Raw genomic sequence first — 19,106 nt, 5'->3', positions numbered from 1 at the left:
GACAGGCTGCAGCTACAGACAGACAGTATGCAACTGACCCAGTAGCTGCAGACCATACAATACACTTGAATTTGAATAGAACGGAATTGACCTGAATGCCATCCCCAGGACAATCGGAAACATGGAGTTGTTTATCAAACACAGGGACACCTCAAATCCTTATTTGGAGAGGGTTTCCTGACCTACCTGTGCCCAACACCTCCAGGAATGAATGTCCAAGGATGACCCTGCCATCGACATGTCATCGCCTGGTTGGGTCCAATCGATCTATTGGTGGACCCGTCCAAAAGGGCGCGAAAACTTCTAAGTGTAAGAACTGCCGCAACATCACCCTCAGGAGGTAACTCGAGCCCAACCACTGTGAAGAGAAGACAACTCTGGGACCACCAGGAGAAGACCAGGCAACCATCACCACATGAATCAAGGCCAAGATCTAGTGTGGTGGTAAATGCTCATCCAGAGTTATGTTAAAGCACAAGATAGTTGGTTAGAGTCATAGTGCAAATTGTTAGTTTGTAGTGTATTTTGTTATTATAGTTTTAATTGTGTAAAATAAATATACATTTTACTTTAAATAATCAATAAAACAAAGATATTTATTACGGACCACAACAGTTTGTATTGCTGCCTGCCCAAATGTGACACTATATAGCTATGCAGTTGTTCTTTCTTCCCCAGGGCAGGTCAGGTATGCTATTCAACAACAGCTTTCACCTTTGACCCCTGGGGAATAGTTATTATCCACAAGGCATACTTTCGTGAACCCTTGCTCCCTTGAGTCACAATATTCCTGATGGCTTAGCTTTCCAGAACCTTTCCAACTGATCGAACGATAACACCCCGATTCATGGTTTGACTACTTCTGGGAAAGCACCCAGTTCTGGAGAGTCTCAGGATTTTTTGCCAGCTCACACATTGCCCTCAAGAGGTCCTGTCTCCTTTTCTGACAAACAGAGAAGCTGACCCGCTCCTGAGTGCACAACCCTTCTCCCCCTGAAGATAGCCAGGTCTGAGCTCTGTGAGGGGCACTTTGCTGAGGCTGTTGGTGGGGTAAGGCTGGGGTGTGGAGATCAACAGACGATATCAGATAGGATCCCATGAGACACAAAATACAGTGAGAGACAACACTAGAATAGAGAATAGTCAAAGGGTGGAGTTGAAATAGAATGCTATTAAAGTATTTTAAACCAAGGATCTATTGCATGTATCTAAATGAACCGAAGTATAGTTAAAGAACAGGGGTGAAATACAGATGCCGATTGGTGTGTGGAATTACAATTGAAAAATGTGGCACTGGAAAAGTACAGCAGGTCAGGCAGCCTCCGAGGAGCAGGAGAGTCAACGTTACAGGCATAAGCCCTTCATCAGGAATGTGGGGCTTATAGGTAAAAACACTGTCCCCATGACTTGTCCTCCCTGCCTATCTTCTTTTCCACCTATCCACTCCACCCTCCTCCCTGACCCATCACCTTCATCCCCTCTCCCACTCACCTATTGTACTCTATGCTACTTTCTCCCCACCCCCACCCTCCTCTCATTTATCTCTCCACACTTCAGGCTGTCTGCCAGTATTCCTGATGAAGGGCTTTTGCCCGAAACGTCGATTTTCCTGCTCCTCGGATGCTGCCTGACCTGCTGTGCTTTTCCAGCGCCACACTTTTCCACTCTGATCTCCAGCATCTGCAGTCCTCACTTTCTCCTAGTGTGGATTTTCAATGTTGAGGCTATACAGACAGCTGGCTCAGAAAAGAGCGGAATTGGGGTTAAATATTCTGGGATACAAGATGTTCAGAAAGGTAGGAAAGGAGAAGGGACTGCTTTATTGGTGAGGATAGCAATGCAGTGCTAGAGAAAGTGACCCTCCCAGAGAGTTCAATGATAGAATTGATTTGGTTGGAACTAAATTGGCTGGGAGATGCAGTTACATAGTTTGGTGTGATCTACAGATTCTCAACTAGGAGGATGTCGAGGAACAGATCTCCAAGAATTCTGAAGGAAGTGAGTGTAAATTCCGAAGGCACTGGAAAAAATTTTTAAATTTTCCTTGGACTGATTAGACCAATGAGAAGAGACTTTATTGAAGTACATGGGATTCTCAGGGAATGTAGATGTGGAGAGTGTAGAGTGAGAGGGCATAATCTCAAAGTAAGGGATCATACATTAAAGACAGAGATGAGGAGGAATTTCTTCTCTCAGAGGATAGTGACTCCAGAAAGGGCTGTTGAGGCTGGTATAACTAAATCCAAGACTGAGAGAGACATTTTGAATTAGTAAGATAATCAATAGTGATGGGAAAGGGCAAGAAAGTGCCATTGAGGAACACTGGATCAGCCATGATCTCATTGAATGGTAGAGTAGACTTAATGGGCTGAATGGCTTACTTCTGCTACTCAGGTCTTATAACCTTATGGAGTCAGATGCAGTGCCAGAGGTTTAGAGAAGTGCAAACATTACACTTTTGCTCAATACATGGTGCAAGGCAATGCAATACAGGACACACTAAGCAGTGTGTAGGAGCAGAGGGACCTGGGTGTATTTGTGGTCACATTGTTAAAGGTGGCAGGACAGGTGGAGAAAGCAGTTAATAAAGCAGACAGGATCCTATGCTTTGTTAATAAGGGCATGGAACACAAAAACAAGTAGCTAGTGCTGGACTTATATAAGATGCTGATTAGACCTCTACAGGAATATTGTGTACAGTTTTGGGCATCACATGATGGGAAGCGTGTGAATGTCTTGGAAAAGTAGAGGAAAGGTTTACAACAATGTTTCAATGGATGAGAGGTTTAATTATGAAAGGGTTACGAGTGCTTTCCTTGGAGGGAAGATGGCTGAAAGGAGATTTGATAGAAATTTTCAAAATCGTGAGGGGTCCAGACAGATTAGATCGGGGAAACTGTTTTCACTCGTAAAAGGATTAAAACCATGAGGGTACTGAATGAAAAAACTTCGCAACAGAAGCAAATGCAGTGTAAAAACCTGATTGTAGTCCAGAATGTTGCCTGAAAATTGAAGCTTTCGTAAAGGTATTAATGATTATTTGAAGAGAAATAACATGCAGTGGTAGACAGAAAAGTAAGAGAATGGCACTGGAGAACCAGAACAGAAAAAATGGGACAAATTGCACCTTTCTCCAGAATGGTGATTCTGTGATGCCTCACTCCTTCAGAAATTGAGTATGTTCTTCCTTCTGTCTATGTTTTCATCGTGTGCTTACACCAATGTATTCACCCTTCCACTACTCTGCTTGTAGCTCTCTTTTGTATCTGCCAGTCGCATAGCTTCTAGTCTTAACTTCTTTCTGGTTGGTACAGCTTCTAGGTCAAGGGTTGCCTGGTTCCATGGGCCAGTACCCCTTATAAAGCAAGAAATATAGAATTGATCCTTGTTTAATTGATGCAAGCTCTTAAATCTCAGTTTCAAGCATTCTTGACAACAGTTACAGATTCTATAGACATGTTAAAAAAATTAGAGATTTTCCCCGTACTGCTTCTGGGTCAAAGGTTGTTACAACATTTACTTGCACATGAACCCGTCCACATAAGCAGACGCGTGGGTGCACAGCTCCCCTGCAGGTGACCTTATGAAATAACATAAACACTGACTGTGAGACTATGAGCAGGGAGAATTACTGAATCAGTAATGTGGGTCAGAAAGGTGGGGGTGAGGGAGCTGGTGAGGATGCTAAAATAATGAAAGTTATCTTGTTGAATCCCAACATTACTAGCTGTTCTCGCACAGACTTGCAGTCCTGCTCAAGTCACTCAGCTGTTCAGTCTCCCTGGCTGTCTGGGAAACATGGAAATAAAGGCATCCCTTAAGGGATTTGGGACTAACACTCCAAAAGTGGGACAATCCCTTCAAATATGGGACAACAGGTCACCCTTTTCCCCTCCCCCGACCTTTTATAGGCAGTTGACCATGTGAGCTGACCGCTTGCTAGATCTTTAACTGGCTAGAGGTTGGGTGATGGCACCCAGGGAGTACTCACTCCCCTGAATACATCTTACCCCATCATGGCAAAATTATGGCTGGGTCAAAATCCAGGGATTCCTTCTCTGCCAGCTCCTTGGGAGCATCTTCATTGCTTGGAATGCAGTGGTTTTTAAAGTAAGCTTACTATTACCATCCATTATCCGAGCAGGCTTGTATGAGTGTGGATGTGCTTAAACCTGCGCTGATACCCACATGTGTGAGCTTGTGTCTGTGTGTGTGTCTGCGTGTGTAGGTCTGTGTGCGTCTGTGTGTGTGTGTGTGTGTGTGTGTGTATCTGTATATGTCTGTCTGTGTGTGTGTATGTATCTGTGTGCCTGTCTGTGACTGAGTGTGTATATGTGTGTGTATTTGTGTGTGTCTGTGAGTGTGCTGTGTATGTCTACACTTTTGTTTGTATGTGCGTGTGTGTGTGTGCGTGCGCATCTGTCTGTCTGCATTTGTGTGTGTGTGTCTGTGTCTGTGTCTGTGTGTGAGTAGGTGTTTAATAATATGTTACCAAAAGTGTGTTTAGGTGAAGTAACACTGGGCTTAGGTATGACTGCCCCGACATTAAGGAGTTGGCTGACATTCTCTGGCCAGGTTTACAAAGGAAAGAGCCTGTGACGCAGTTCAATTTGTACCCATGCCTGATAGTGCAATATTTAAAACAAAAGTGTTCTTTCTGGTCCATTGACAGTTGAAAGTATGAGACTCTGTCGCGTGATCTATTTATGATGAGGTGTGCAGTAGCAGTGGTCTTACAGACTTCTGAGTGGTTTCTGGGCTTCCACACAGGGCCATGAGCAGGGATTAACTTTAAGTCAAGGTTATCAGGCAGCATACACACTGAAAACTAAAACAAACCCCAGCCAAGGCTGCCCTCCCTCACCCTGTCATTCCACAGAACCCACTTTATTATTGTTAAAGTGTTTGATGAATGCTTCATTTCTCAAATTTAGTTGTTTTTGTTAGAAAATATATTTTCAGACATGTTGCAGTGAACCAGTAATATTCTGTAATCAGTGAAATATTCAGCAAATGTTGTGTAGAGAAATTGCTTTGGTCTCTCGGGTGTACTGCATTTCACAAAACGTTCGACGAATGTTTACACTTTTGGTTATGTTTTTTTTGAACTGTTATTTGCCAGGGACTGTGCCAAGTAAATCCACTGCTTTAATGACTTTCAAAGAACGCATTACCTCCCAAAGGGTCTGAAATGAACCTCAGGATCAGCGAGCCTAAGGGAGAGGGAGTGAATCTAAACTCTCACCGGCTCAGAAAGGCAACTATGGGCAGAACACTCCAGCAGCCACTTCTCTTACTCCATCTCTCCCTCTGTGTGGGCTTCTTTCAAAATATTCTTTTGTGGAATGTGAACATCGCTGCCCATTTATTACCCCTCCCTGATCGCCCCTGTTACTACTCCACAGTTTGGTTACAAGTCCGTCACATTGCTGTGGGGGCTGGAGTTACATGTAGGCCAGAACGAGGTTAAAAAAAAAGCAGATTTGTTTACGTAAAGGGGCATTTATCAAGCAATGGGCAGCACAGTGGCTCAGTGGCTTAGTGGTTAGCACTGCTGCCTCACAGCGCCAGGGACCCAGGTTTGATTCCCGCTTTCAATTGCAAATTCCCTTCCACTGCTATCCTGCCCAGACACAGTAGTTCCCATAGGGGAGAAAGTTGAAGACAAGCAGGACAGTACTGCTGAAGAGACTCTTCCACAATCTAATACTTGCAGCCATGGCTCAGATACTGGCTCTGCCTTGGAGGATAGCACCAGGCACAAGAGAGCTGGAGGTAAAGGATGGGTCATTGACCGCTTCACAGGACGGTGAGTTCACAGAGAAAGTTCAATGAGGCAGAGTGCAGGAGAGCACTGATGAGGGTGCATATTGCATGGAATTTGCTCTGTGTTGGTTCTGCTGAATCCCTCTGCAGAATCCTGGGGACTCACACATCCATGTGGCCTTTTTGTTCACAGGGTCACCTCCTCCCCCTGTCTTTCTATTCCAGATTAGGCTACCATTGGGATTCAAACCCACTTCACCTGGGCATTAGCCTGACTCTCTGGATTCCTAGTCCAGTGACAGTATTATGTCACCACCTTTGCCAGCCCATCATTGAGCCAGCTATGGCTTCCAGGACCCAGCACAGGTTACATCTAAGTGAAATCCAGTCTGTGTTTCTCATATATCAACTATCTCTTATTCTACATGCGTTCAATATTGTTCAACCTGAAATGTTAACTCTGTATCTCTCTACAGACCCTGCCTGACCTGCTGAATTTCAACGAATCCCTACTCTGTGAAATCAAGCCATTCAGCCCATCACATCCACACCAATCCTCCAAAGAGCATCCCAGCCAGACCCAACTTATCCTTGTAACCCTGCATTCCCCAGGGCCAATCCACCTAACATGCACCCGGAGGAAACTCAAGCAGACCTGAGGAGAATGTGCAAACTCCACGCAGTTGCCTGAGGCTGAGATTAAACGTGTCCTTGGGGCTGTGAGGCAGCAGTGTGCTGCCCGGATTTCTCCAGCATCTTCCATTTTCTTGCATTCTCAGCTCAAGTGTGGGAGAGAGGCTGGGGTCTTGAAATTCTGAGGGAATTTGATCCCTGCAGTGAGCTTGTTCTCACTAAAATTGACTTTGCCGTCTTCCATTTCACAAGGTAAAGTCGCCATAAGGCTGCTGTCTTATGTGAGAGAGAGAGAGATGGCTGGTGGTTAGTTTAATTGAGAGTCACCACACCTTAGGTGAGGGTAGAGGTTGAGAAGGAGAGTCCTTTATGGTAACCTCAGATGGTGTCGTAACTGAACTCACACTGCGTTGCAAACCAGCCATCCAGCCACCTGAGCTAACCATGTGCATTGTTCCTCTGCAGTAATACTGGTTTCCATTACTTTATCAAAACGTGTGATAATTGTGAACACTCATTGTGGATTCTGGTGTTAACATAGTGATGATATTTTAAGAAGTTCTGTAAAGTGTTTTGGGACATTCTGCAGTTGTGAAAGGTGATAATGAAATATCGTCTGTCTTTACCTCTGTATGGGAAATATTATTCTTATCACTCATTCATGGGGTGAGGGTGTCACTGGGCAGGGTAGCATTTATTTTCATCTCTAATTACCATGGAGACAATAGTGGTGAGCTGCCTTCCTGTACTGTTGTAGTCCTTGGAGTGTAGGTACACCCACAATCCTGTTAGGAAGGGAATTCTAGGATTGTAACCCAGAGACACTGAAGGAACACGTACCAGTATTTTTCCAATTTGTGAGTATTGGAAGGGAACTTTGAGGTGATGGTGTTCTTGTGTATCTGCTGCCCTTTGTCCTTCTAAATAGTTATGGTCATGGGTTTGGAAGGTGTTACTGGAGGAGGCTTTAGTGAATTGCTACAGTGCATCTTACACATGCAGCTCCATGCTTAGGTGATGAAGGGAGTAAATGTTGAATGCAGTGGGTGAGGTGTCAATCAATTGGGTAACTTTGTCCTTAGGAAAGCAAAGCACTGAAGGTGTTGGAAATCTCAAATAGAAACAGGAAGTGCTGAAGAAATGCAGCAGGTCTGGTAGCATCTGTGGAGAGACAAACAGAGTCCAATATGACTAGTCTTCACAACTAATTCCTTTGTCCTTATAACTTATATAAAGCTGTACAATATACAGTTAAGATTGTAAAAAAGGAAGGATGTGTCCATATCATTTGACTAATATGCAATTTGAATCATCAACCATCAACTATTGACAGCTCCGAAGTGTGTAGATCAGGGGATTGACTCTGCTTCCCTGCACTGGAGTGTACAAATGTGTTTACACCTACATCAGAAAGTCCGAGTTGTTGTGTCAACTTGCGTTCTTCCATCCATTTCATAGACAGAACTTTCCATCACCTGCATGATCAGCAATCTCTCCCAATCCCACTATCTGCAATTATTTTCCATGAAGAGATCAAGAGGTTCACATCTGCCTTCTCCAGGATAATCCAGGATGGACAACAAATGCTGGCCTAACCAATGATACCCACGGGTGATGAACAAATTGGTTTGGTCATGTCACAGACACACATCATGTTCATCAAGTCCTGGAGTCGGACATGCATGGAGTCTCTGGTTACTCACTGCAACACAAGATCTCCACGGTGGTTCAGTGGTTAGCACTGCTGCCACACAGCGCCAAGGATCCCAGTTCGATTCCTGCCTTGGGTGACTGTCTCTCTCTCTGTGGAGTTTGCACATTCTCCCTGTGTCTGCATGGGTTTCCTCTGGGTGCTCTGGTTTCCTCCCACATTCCAAAAGATGTGCAGGACAGGTGAATTGGCCATCGTGTAAGGTGCCTTAGTCAGGGGGAAATGAGTCTGGGTGGGTTGCTCTTCAGAGGGTCAGTGTGAACTTGTTGGGCTAAAGGGCCTGTTTCCACACTGTAGGGAATCTAATCTAATCTCCCTGCAAAATCATGGTGTGGATACTATTGGAAGTCTGGGTATGAGGGGAGGGTAATCCCAGAATTTGCTTGTGATTTTCACAAACACTGACAAAGACAATCCTAGCCTGAACATTTAATTTACCAGCAGTGAGTTCCATATGCAGCCAATGACAAATGGCAGAAGAGATTTGTTGGGACCTATTGCACCCAGGCTTAGAAATTAGTCTGTTTTCTAGCCCAGACTTAATAACAATGAGGGGTGACCATAAAGACATTTATAAAATCATGAGGGGCATGGATAGAGTGAATAGCCATGGTCTTGTCCCCAGGGTGAGAAAGTCTAAAACTAGAGGGCAGAGGTTTAAGGTGAAAGGGAAAAGATTTAAAAGGGACCTCAGACGTAACATTTTCACACAGAGGGTGATGCAGGCTTGGAATGAGCTGCTAGAGGAAGTGGTGGAGATGGGCACAATTGCAACATTTAAAAGGCATCTAGATGAGGACATGAATGTGATATAGAGGTGCTGGGGTTGGACTGGGGTAGACAAGGTTAGAAGTCACACAGCACCAGGTTATAGTCCAACAGGTTTCTTTGAAATCACAAGCTTTTGGAGCACTGCTCCTTCGTCAGGTGAAATCCACATCACTTGGGTCACTAGATCTGAAACTCTGATTTCTCTCCACAGATGCTGCCAGACCTGCTGAGATTTTTCAGCAATTTCTATTTTTTTTTATTTGAATTCATTTAAGTCCAGAGTGGGTAAGAAATGTGAGTTTCTGTTTCCAAACTGATGGTGGTTTATTTGATAATCTGGAAGTCCCAGGTTCGTATATTATGCACCAGTGTTTTGATTTCTGGACCTATTTAACCAAGCTGACCCCGAGACTGCCCAAAAGGGATCTGACCTCACATTCTGCTGGATTGGTGGGTTTAACCTCTATATCCTCGGTTCTATAACATACCACCTGTACCTGTGTCTTGCAGTGCACTGCAAACTCCAGGGCTCACCCACAGTTAGTTATACAGAGCTAGAATATGAACTGGAAAGGTGGCAATTCCACAAATAATTTGAGAAGGGTGGGGTGGGGCTTGGACAGGTTCTTCAGGGGAAAAAAAACTTGCATATTATGTACAAGAAGTAGAATTGTGGGTTGAAGCTCTTTCAAAGAGCCAGCATGAGGAGGAGGGACCGAATGGACATCTTCTCAGCTATAAATTTCTATAGTTTTGTGACATCTGCTAAGCAGCACTAAATGAGCGTCTGCTTATTTTAAGACCTGCGTTGAAACTTAGAAGATAGGAGCAGGGGTAGGCCATTCGGTCCTTTGAGCCTGCTCCTCCATTCAATATGATCATGGTTGATCATCCAATTCAGTACAGTTGATTCTGCTCTAATGTGTGTTTCTTCAGGGTGAATTGGCTTTAAAGTGACTGAAGAATTTAGACTGTTTTAGCAGAATGTGAATGTTCTTTACCTGTGTTGGCTATAATGTGATTCCGGTCCCATTTGTTTAGATGGTGCGGCTATTGCGTGATTTTCTTATAACGCGAGATTTCAAGAGACTGGAACTATTGCGTTATGTCAGAACTGACATACCCTGTTCCATTTTCCCTTTAGCCTAATCTAATCTAATCTAATCTAAACTGTATCTAACTCCTTCTTGAAATCATTCAATGTTTTGCCCTTGACTGCTTTCTGTGGCAGAGAATTCCACAGGCTCCCCACTCTCTGGTGAAGACTTTTCTCTTCATCTCAGTCCTACACGACGTACTTCCTCTCCTTAAACTGACACCCCTGGTTCTGGACTCCTCCGTCATCAGGAACATCCTTCCTGCGGTTGCCCTGTCTGGTCCTCTTAGAATTATATAAGTTTCTATGAGATATCTCTCATTCTTACAATCTCCAGTGAATATAATCCTAACCAGCTTCTCTTCCTACATCAGTCCTACCATCTCTTAGCATTCGCCTGTCCCTGTGTTTTTGTTTTTGCTGCTGTTTACCTATTATTTACTATCTGTGCTACTTAACTCTGTGACCTGCCTGTATTGCTCTCAAGACAAAGCTTTTCACTGTGCATCGGTGACAATAAATTCAATTCAATTCAATTCATTCAATCTCAGGAATAAGCCTGGAATACAATGTTTGCTTCAATAAAACAGCACTGTGTCTCATTGGAGTAACATCATGACTTTTTTTTATTAACAAAACAAGCACACATACAAAAACGCACATATATATAATATGTATTTATACAGTATTTACAGCAGCCTCTGTCCTCCAGAGGGACAAAGTGCAAGCTACCAGCCACAGTCTGAGCTGAGAATGGGTGGATGCTCCTGATCAATCAGTGCCAGTTGTCAGCTGTCTGAGTCTACCTCACTTTCCTGGGCTGCTGAAGTGGATTCTCCAGAAGCCTTCCCCACCGGGCCGTTTTTCGAAATTTTACTCCATTTCTGGGAGTCCGACTCCTCCGATGATGATCTCTTCTGCCGCCTCCATTTAGCTCGGCGGTTTTTAAACCAGACCTGAGCAGGGGAAACAAAAGTCAAATAGGATAAAACTTCATTCCTGAGCGAGTGCACTTTATCACAGATGTCCAGAGGTTTGAGGCACAAAACCTAGGTTGACCCTCCGACTGCAGTATTCAACACTATTTGAGGCACCATCTTTTAGGGTTACCTCAGGTGGAAAAGGACTCTAGGGTCATTCTTCTAGTGAAGACAAGGCAAGATCTCTCTAGTATCCTGATCAATATTTAACCCTTATCCAATATTATTAAACAGATTATCTGCTCACTGTCTAATTGTTGTTCATCTGCAAACTGGCTGCCACGTTTCCAACATCCAATGTGGGAATATTTGACTAGAACAGCTTTACTTAGAACAGCATTCCTAAGCTGCCTTTGTAAAGACTTGAGTAACTGTCTTTGTGTGCTGCTGCAGTAAATGATAGGAGCTGCATCCAGTGCTAACAGGGAGGAGTTTCCACGATTTTGACCCAGCAACAGTGAAGGGACAGTAATAGAGATCCAATTAAAGTACTTTGGGACTTCTGAAGGCTTAAGAGGCTATATATAAATACAAATTTTTGTTTTACTTAGGTTCTCCAAGACTAGTGCAGAGGGAATTTACTGATATCCTATCAATAATTTGATTTATTGTTGACACATAACCTAGGAGCAGGGACAAGTTTTGTTTTGTGTGCAGTACAGGCAGATCATACCATACAAAGATCATTGGGTGATCGAACAGAGTGAGGAATACAAAGTTGCTGCTGCAAAGAAGGTGCACAGCAAGCCAGATGGACAATAGATTTGAAATTTGAGAGATCCATTCAAAAGTCAAGTAACAGCAGGGAAGAAGCTGTTCTTGAATCTGTTGGTATATGTGTTTAAGCTGTTGGATCTTCCGCCTGACTGAAGAGATTATAACCTGGGAAGGGAGTCTTTGAGTACAGGAGTTAGGAGGTCATTTTGTGGCTGTACAGGACATTGGTTAGGCCACTGTTGGAATATTTCAAGCAATTCTGGTCTCCTTCCTATCGGAAGGATGTTGTGAAACTTGAAAGGGTTCAGAAAAGATTTACAAGGATGTTGCCAGGGTTGGAGGATTTGAACTATAGGGAGAGGCTGAACAGGCTGGGGCTGTTTTCCCTGGAGCAGCGAAGGCTGAGGAGTGACCTTATAGAGGTTTATAAAATTATGAGGGGCATGGATAGGGTAAATAGGTAAAGTCTTTTCCCTGGGGTGGGAGAGTCCAGACCTAGAGGGCATTAGCTTAGGGTGAGAGGGGAAAGATAAAAAACGAGACCTAAGGGGCAAAACTTTTCACTCAGAGGGTGGTACGGGTATGGAATGAGCTGCCAGAGGAAGCTAGTACAATTGCAACATTTAAAAGAATGAGTATATGAATAGGAAGGGTTTGGAGGGATATGGGCTGGCTGCTGGCAGGTGGGACTAGATTGGGTTGGGATATCTGGTCGGCATGGACAAGTTGGACCGAAGGGTCTGTTTCCATGCTGTACATTTCTATGATTTTTTAACTGTATGGCTACCTTTCCGTGGCAGTGAGAAGTGCAGATGGAGTCAATGGATAGAAGGTTGGCTTGTGTGATGGACTGGGCTGTGTTCACAACTCTCTGTAGTTTCTTACAGTCCTGGGCAGAGCAACTGCTGTACCAAGCTATGATGCATCTGAATAGAATGCTTTCTATGGTGCATCTATAAAGGTTGGTAAGAGTCCTTATGGACGTGCTGAACTTCCTTAATCTCCTGAGGAAGAAGAGGTGTTGTCTTGCCTTCTCAACCATCACATCTATGTGGGAGGTCTAGGACAGATTAAATAAGGAGAAACTAGCATGAGCAACAGTAACCAGAGATTTAAAGGTGATCGGCAAAAGAAATAAGGAGAAATGTTTTTACACAGTAAAGTTGTTATAATCTGGGTTACATTACCTGAAAGAATGGTGGAAGCACATTTAAAAGTTGTTTTCAAAAGAGAATTGAATAAATGGTTGAAATGAAATCCCTTGCAGAGATATGGGGCAAGAGCAGGGGAGAGGCAGTAATCAGAGAGTGGGCACAGTCACAATGGGCTGAATGGCTTATACTTTGCTTCCAATGTATCTATCACCGACAGGAAAAAAAGAATGATCTAATGGAGATTAAATCTATTGCAAACATCAGCTAATTCTAGACATATTAGTTATTTATGATCCTCTAGATAGAAGGATCTGAATTTTTGAACTTTCAGAAAGTGAGATGACCTGAGCTAAGGGCAAGAACTGGAATTTAAACAAGTGTAAAAATTATTTCTAATTTTCCTCCATTCTGAAACATCATTCAACCGTATGTCCCAGTTATTTAGATTGTGTCCTTGATTTCATTTTTCAGATGTTGGCATCACTGTCACAGCTGGCATCTACTCCCCATTCCAAATTACGCTGGAGAAGGTGGTGCTGAGCTGCTTTCCTGAGCTGGTGATGGAGGGAGTGAATGTTTGAGATGTTTACCCATTCTCCCCCCTCTCTCTTCACACATTTGTAAATCCTACAAACCAAATGCTGCATGTGCTCATCAAAACACACCCTGATCATATTGTCTCTCACCTCACTACAGTAAATCTTTTGCTATAAATTCTGTGTCCTATGATCCTGCCCCACTAGTTACCTAATGAAGGAGCAGCACTCTGAAAGCTAGTGCTTCCAATTAAACCTGTTGGACTATAACCTGGCGTTGTGCGATTTTTAACTTTGTCTACCCCAGTCCAACACCGGCTCCTCAACCTCCTCACTAAACTCACCAACCCCAACTTCAATCCCAGCTATTTCAGGAATTTTGAGATTCTTTGTCAAATTTAGAGTTTAGGTGTGATGCCTCGTTAGTGTAAAAATGTCAGATTGCATGTCTGCTGTGTATAAATTGTACCCAGTCATTATCAAGTTTTTCATATGTTGCAGTCAACACTGACGATCTGATAGCAATTAACAATTTGACATTGGTCAGAAGTAATATGGAATTTTGGCATCAAATAAAAAAGATTTGGCTCCTCCAGTCAGTTTTGTCCCCTCAAGATATTGGTGGGAGAGGGTTCTGAAGCCTCATCCCAGGACATCATTCACCATTTCAGCGCAGACTCAATGGGCCAAAGGGCCTTGTCTGCTCAGTATGACTCTAATGACCATTCTGCACGAGCTATGTCAGCAAGTTGACCATGGCTCTTCTGAGTCTGACCTGATGTTCTGTCTTGACGTTTGTGTTCCTGAGGCTGTAGCTAGGAACGCCTTCCAAAATAGGCACTTGCACCCATTGGCACATCAGGTCATTAGTGAAATGCATCTCTCGATGTGTACAAAGAACAAAGAAGAAAGAAAATTTACAGCCCAGGAACAGGCCCTTTGGCCCTCCAAGCCTGAGCCGATTCAAGTGTACTGTCTAAATCTGTCGGTCAATTCCTAAGCATCTGTATCCCTCTGCTCCCCACCTACTCATGCATCTGTCCAGATGCATTGTAAATGAATCTACCATGCCTGCGTCTACCACCTCTGCTGGCAATGCATTCCAAACGCCCACCACCCTCTGTGTGAAGTACTTACCGCGTGTCTCCCCCGTAAACTTTCCACCTCACTTTGAAAGCATGACCTCTCGTTGTTGAATCCTTCACCCTGGGAAAAAGCTTGTCTCTATTCACCCTGTCTATACCCTTCATGATTTTGTAAACCTCCACCCTCAATCTCCTTTTTTCTAGTGAAAACAAACCTAACCTACTCAACCTCTCTTCATAGCTAGCACCTTCCATACCAGGCAACAGTCTCATAAACCATCTCTGCACCCTCTCCAAAGTGTCCACATTCTTTTGGTAATGTGGCGACCAGAACTGTACACAGTATTCTAAATGCGACCAAACTAATATCTTGTACAATTTTAACATGACTCTTATACTCAATACCCCGTCCAATGAAGGCGAGCATACTATAATGCCTTCTTGACCACTCTATCCACCTGTGCAGCAACCTTCAGGGTACAATGGACCTGCACTCCCAGACCTCTCTGCCCATCAACTTTTCCCAAGGCTCTTCCGTTTACTGTATAATTCGCTCTAGAATTAGACTTGTCTAAATGCATCACCTCACATTTGTCTGGATTGAAAGCCATCTGCCACTTTTCCGCCCAACTCTCCAGTCTATCTAGATCCTCCTGTATTCTCTGACAGTCCCTTATACTTTCTGCCACTCCACCAATCTTTGTGTCATCTGCAAACTTGCTGATCATACCAACAGTGCCCTCTTCCAGATCATTTATGTATATTACAAACAACAGTGGCCCCAACACTGACCTCAGTGGAACACCACTGGTCACCTTTCTCCATTTTGAGAAACTCCCTTCGACTACTACTCTCTGTCTCCTGTTGCTCAACCAGTTCTTTATCCACCGAGCTAGAACACCCTGCACACCATGTGACTTCACTTTCTCCATTAGTCTACAATGGGGAACCTTATCAAACACATTACTAAAGTCCATGTATATGACAACAACAGCCCTTCCTTCATCTATCAATTTGGTCACTTCCTTGAAGAACTCTATCAAGTTGGTAAGGCACAATCTCCCCCGCACAAAACCATGTTGCCTATCACCGATAAACTCATTCTTTTCCAAAAATAAATAGATCCTATCCCTCAGTACCCTCTCCAGCAACTTCCCCACCACTGACGTCAGGCTCACTGGTCTGTAGTTACCCGGAATATCCCTACTACCCTTCTTGTACAGGGGGACAACATGAGCAACCTTCCAATCCTCCGGCACCTTGCCTGTATTTAAGGATGCCACAAAGATATCTGTCAGTGTCCCAGCTATTTCCTCACTCGCCTCCCTCAGCAACCTGTGATAGATCCCATCTGGTCCTGGGGATTTGTCCACCATAATAACGTCTAGCATACCCAACAAATCTTCCCTACTTATGCCAACGTGATCCAGACTAATCAAACTTCTATCTCTAATCTCAAGATTCATCATGTTCCTCATGTGTGTTTGAAAAGAACCTCTTGTTGGTTCAGCAACAACCCTCTGTGAAAAGTGCAAAGCGGATTCCCCTTGGAATGTAAAGTACTAAACTATTTTACGTCTAAAAACTCAAAACGGGGGGGGGGGGGGGGGGGGGGGTGATTGCACTAAGATTAAGCAAGGGTTGCCTGTGCAAGCTGGAGAAGCTAAATTATCAAGTTCAGGCTGCATCCAACTGCACCCTGCAACTTTGAACACCTCTTAGATTTGAAAGTTTGGACACGTCAGTTTCCCAATAAGCTTTAATTAACACATGATTTGCTGGTAAATCACCAACTGTTGACCTCTCATTTAGTAATAAATTCACATTGTCCGTATTACTATTAAACACTGATACTATACATGTGCACCTGAAGGGCTTAGACCACAATGCAGCCTTTTTGTCTCTTGGAATACCTGTAGAAACATGCATTTCCATAGTCACACATATCTGTGCATGGGACACTATACTGACAAGGGGAGAGAACTATCAAGAGAAGGAACCTTGGCCTCACTTACCCTCACTTACCCTTCTCAATCCCAGAAGCAGAGACTTCTCTAAACTCACAAACCATGTGCTGAATACAGGACAGCCTCACTGTGAGAGAAAACCCCATTTTAGAACATAGAACATAGAACATAGAAGAATACAGCGCAGTACAGGCCCTTCAGCCCTCGATGTTGCGCCGATCAAAGCCCACCTAACCTACACTAACCCACTATCCTCCATATACCTATCCAATGCCCGCTTAAATACCCATAAAGAGGGAGAGTCCACTACTGCTACTGGCAGGGCATTCCATGAACTTACGACTCGCTGAGTGAAGAACCTACCCCTAACATCAGTCCTATATCTACCCCCCCTTAATTTAAAGCTATGCCCCCTTGTATGAATTTTCATGACTAGAAAGTCTCACTATGTAAGAGATTTCACCAACCCTACCATCCTCTTACAGAATCATTTCTCAGTCCAGAATCACATCTAATAACCCCAGCTTCACTATTCACCTCACTGTACATGGAAGCTAATTTCACAATTACATTGTCTTTTCAACTCCTCAATTCTTTCTTTACTCTTAAAACCCAAACTTAACAAAGGATTAATATAACCAGATTCACACAAGGTACAGGCAGCATCACTTGGAGTCAAATATTCAGATTAGAGGATTTATCTGGATTACATTTGGGGTGGCCTAGTGGCTCAGTGGTTAGCTTTGCTGCCACATAGCGCCAGGCACCCAGGTTTGATCCCAGCCTCAGGCAACTGACTGTGTGGACTTTGCACATTTTCCCTGTGTCTGTGTGGGTTTCCTCTGGGTGCTCTGGTTTCTTCCCACCAAGGATGTGCAGGTTAGGTGGATTGGCCATGCTAAATTGGCCATAGTGTCCAGGGATGTGCCGGCTCGGTGGGTTAGCCATGGGCAATGCAGAGCTATAGGGTAAGGGAATGGATCGGGATGTGATGCTCTTTTGAGGGTCAGTGGGGATTCGATGGGCTAATGATCTGCTCCACACTGTAGGGATTCTATAAACCAAATTCTATTCTACAGTTTAAGATTTTATAATCTGTTGTATTAACTACACACATATTGCTAATATATAACATATTGCTTCTATATATATAACACACAAAGAATATAAGGATCAGTATTACCAGCTGAAATCAAAATAATCTATTTTAATGACTGCTGAAGAGACTGGATGCAACATATCAGACGTTTGCTGATGGTACAAAGCTCGGGGAAAGTAAGCTGTGAGAGAGATAAAAAGAGCCCGCAAAGGAGTATGGCCAAGTCAAGTGAGTGCACAAAAAGGTAGCAACTTGAGTGTAAACCTTTTAGGCAGGTCGGGGAGTGGAATTGCACACTTTGTTGGAAAGAATAGAAAACCGGAATACAGTAGCGCCTCGACATACGAACGACCCCATTCACAAACAAATCGGTTTACAAACAGGATTGTACGTAAAATTTTCCTTCAACGTACGTACGAAATTCAAGGTATGAACGAAGGGACGAACGCAAAAGGCCTGTGTGCGACCACATGATTTCATTGTTCTGCTTTGCTACGCGCTTGTTGAACGCAAAAGCTCTCGGGCCCCGCGTGATCTCATTCAGTTTGTCTTTGGCACGTGCGCTGTGAACAGCTTTCGTTGCTACGTCCAAGCATTCTTACGCTATCCAAACAATGGGAAAATTGATTCAGTTCGCAAACTTTTCGGTTCGCGAACCGGATCCCGGAATGGATTAAGTTTGTACTGTATTATGTTCATATGTGAAACGATTAAATAATGGAGTTCAGAGGGATTTGTCTATCTTTTTACAAGAAATGTGGAAAGTTAACACTTAACTACAGCAAACCATAAGAAGGAAAGTGATGAGTTAGCTTTTATCTTGAGGGTGCTGGAGTACAGAAAGGCATCTTGCTGCAATGGTACAGGGCTTTGCTGAGAGCACACTTGGAACAAAGGCAGAATGTCAGTCCCTAACAGGAGGCAACAGTAAACGTTCTCTCAATTGATTCCTGAGATGAGGTGATTGACCTATAAGGGTAATTAAGTCGAATGGGTTGGTATTCTCAAGTTTAGCGGATTTCATTGAAACCTACTAGGATCTGAGAAAGCCTAACAGGAAGCATACTAACAGGTTCGTTCTCCTCCCTGGAGTCCAGATCACACTCACCCACACTCACTCACTTGCACATACTCACTCACAAACTCTCACACACGCATTCTCTCTCTTATGGGACATTCAGTCCTGTTACATATTTTTCATTCTAAAGTGGATGAAAGATCTCATGTAATTTTTGGAATCTGATTACCAAGATAATTATCTGAATTGGGAATTTATTCCATTTGCAATGCTCTCGCTTTAACATCCCCAAGTGTTGCTGAACTTTGGAAATGTCAGCATTTGGATTGATTTGTTTATAGAAAGTAAATATACTTTTCTTTCAAATGAAGTGTGCAATTAGATAATTTCTCCCAAATGAGAAAAAGAGTTTGACCCTCATCCCACATCTTAACACAATCCACAATCAGCTGAAAGGTCAAAGGTCAAAATGGGCTAATCCATAGAATTCTTGGTGTGATTATTTGTCCACCCACAATACTATTTCTGGCTCCGTGTTTGATTTCATTACTCAATCTAGTTTTTTTTTAAATT

General features: G+C 43.5%; 1 protein-coding gene across 1 annotated transcript in view; it reads right to left on the bottom strand.

Moving 5' to 3' along the window:
* Positions 1–10,590: 10,590 nt before the first annotated feature.
* The window catches only part of gsc (goosecoid), a 35,267-nt gene continuing 26,751 nt past the window's right edge, over positions 10,591–19,106 (bottom strand). The window contains exon 4 of the mRNA XM_072568048.1: positions 10,591–10,933. Within this exon, the coding sequence (XP_072424149.1) occupies positions 10,766–10,933 (168 nt within the window). The 3' untranslated portion in view covers positions 10,591–10,765. The remainder of the gene's footprint in view (positions 10,934–19,106) is intronic.

This window comes from Chiloscyllium punctatum, chromosome 4 (assembly GCF_047496795.1).
Source record: "Chiloscyllium punctatum isolate Juve2018m chromosome 4, sChiPun1.3, whole genome shotgun sequence".
Taxonomy (NCBI): Eukaryota; Metazoa; Chordata; class Chondrichthyes; order Orectolobiformes; family Hemiscylliidae; genus Chiloscyllium; species Chiloscyllium punctatum.
This window is presented reverse-complemented; position numbering and strand designations above follow the sequence as displayed.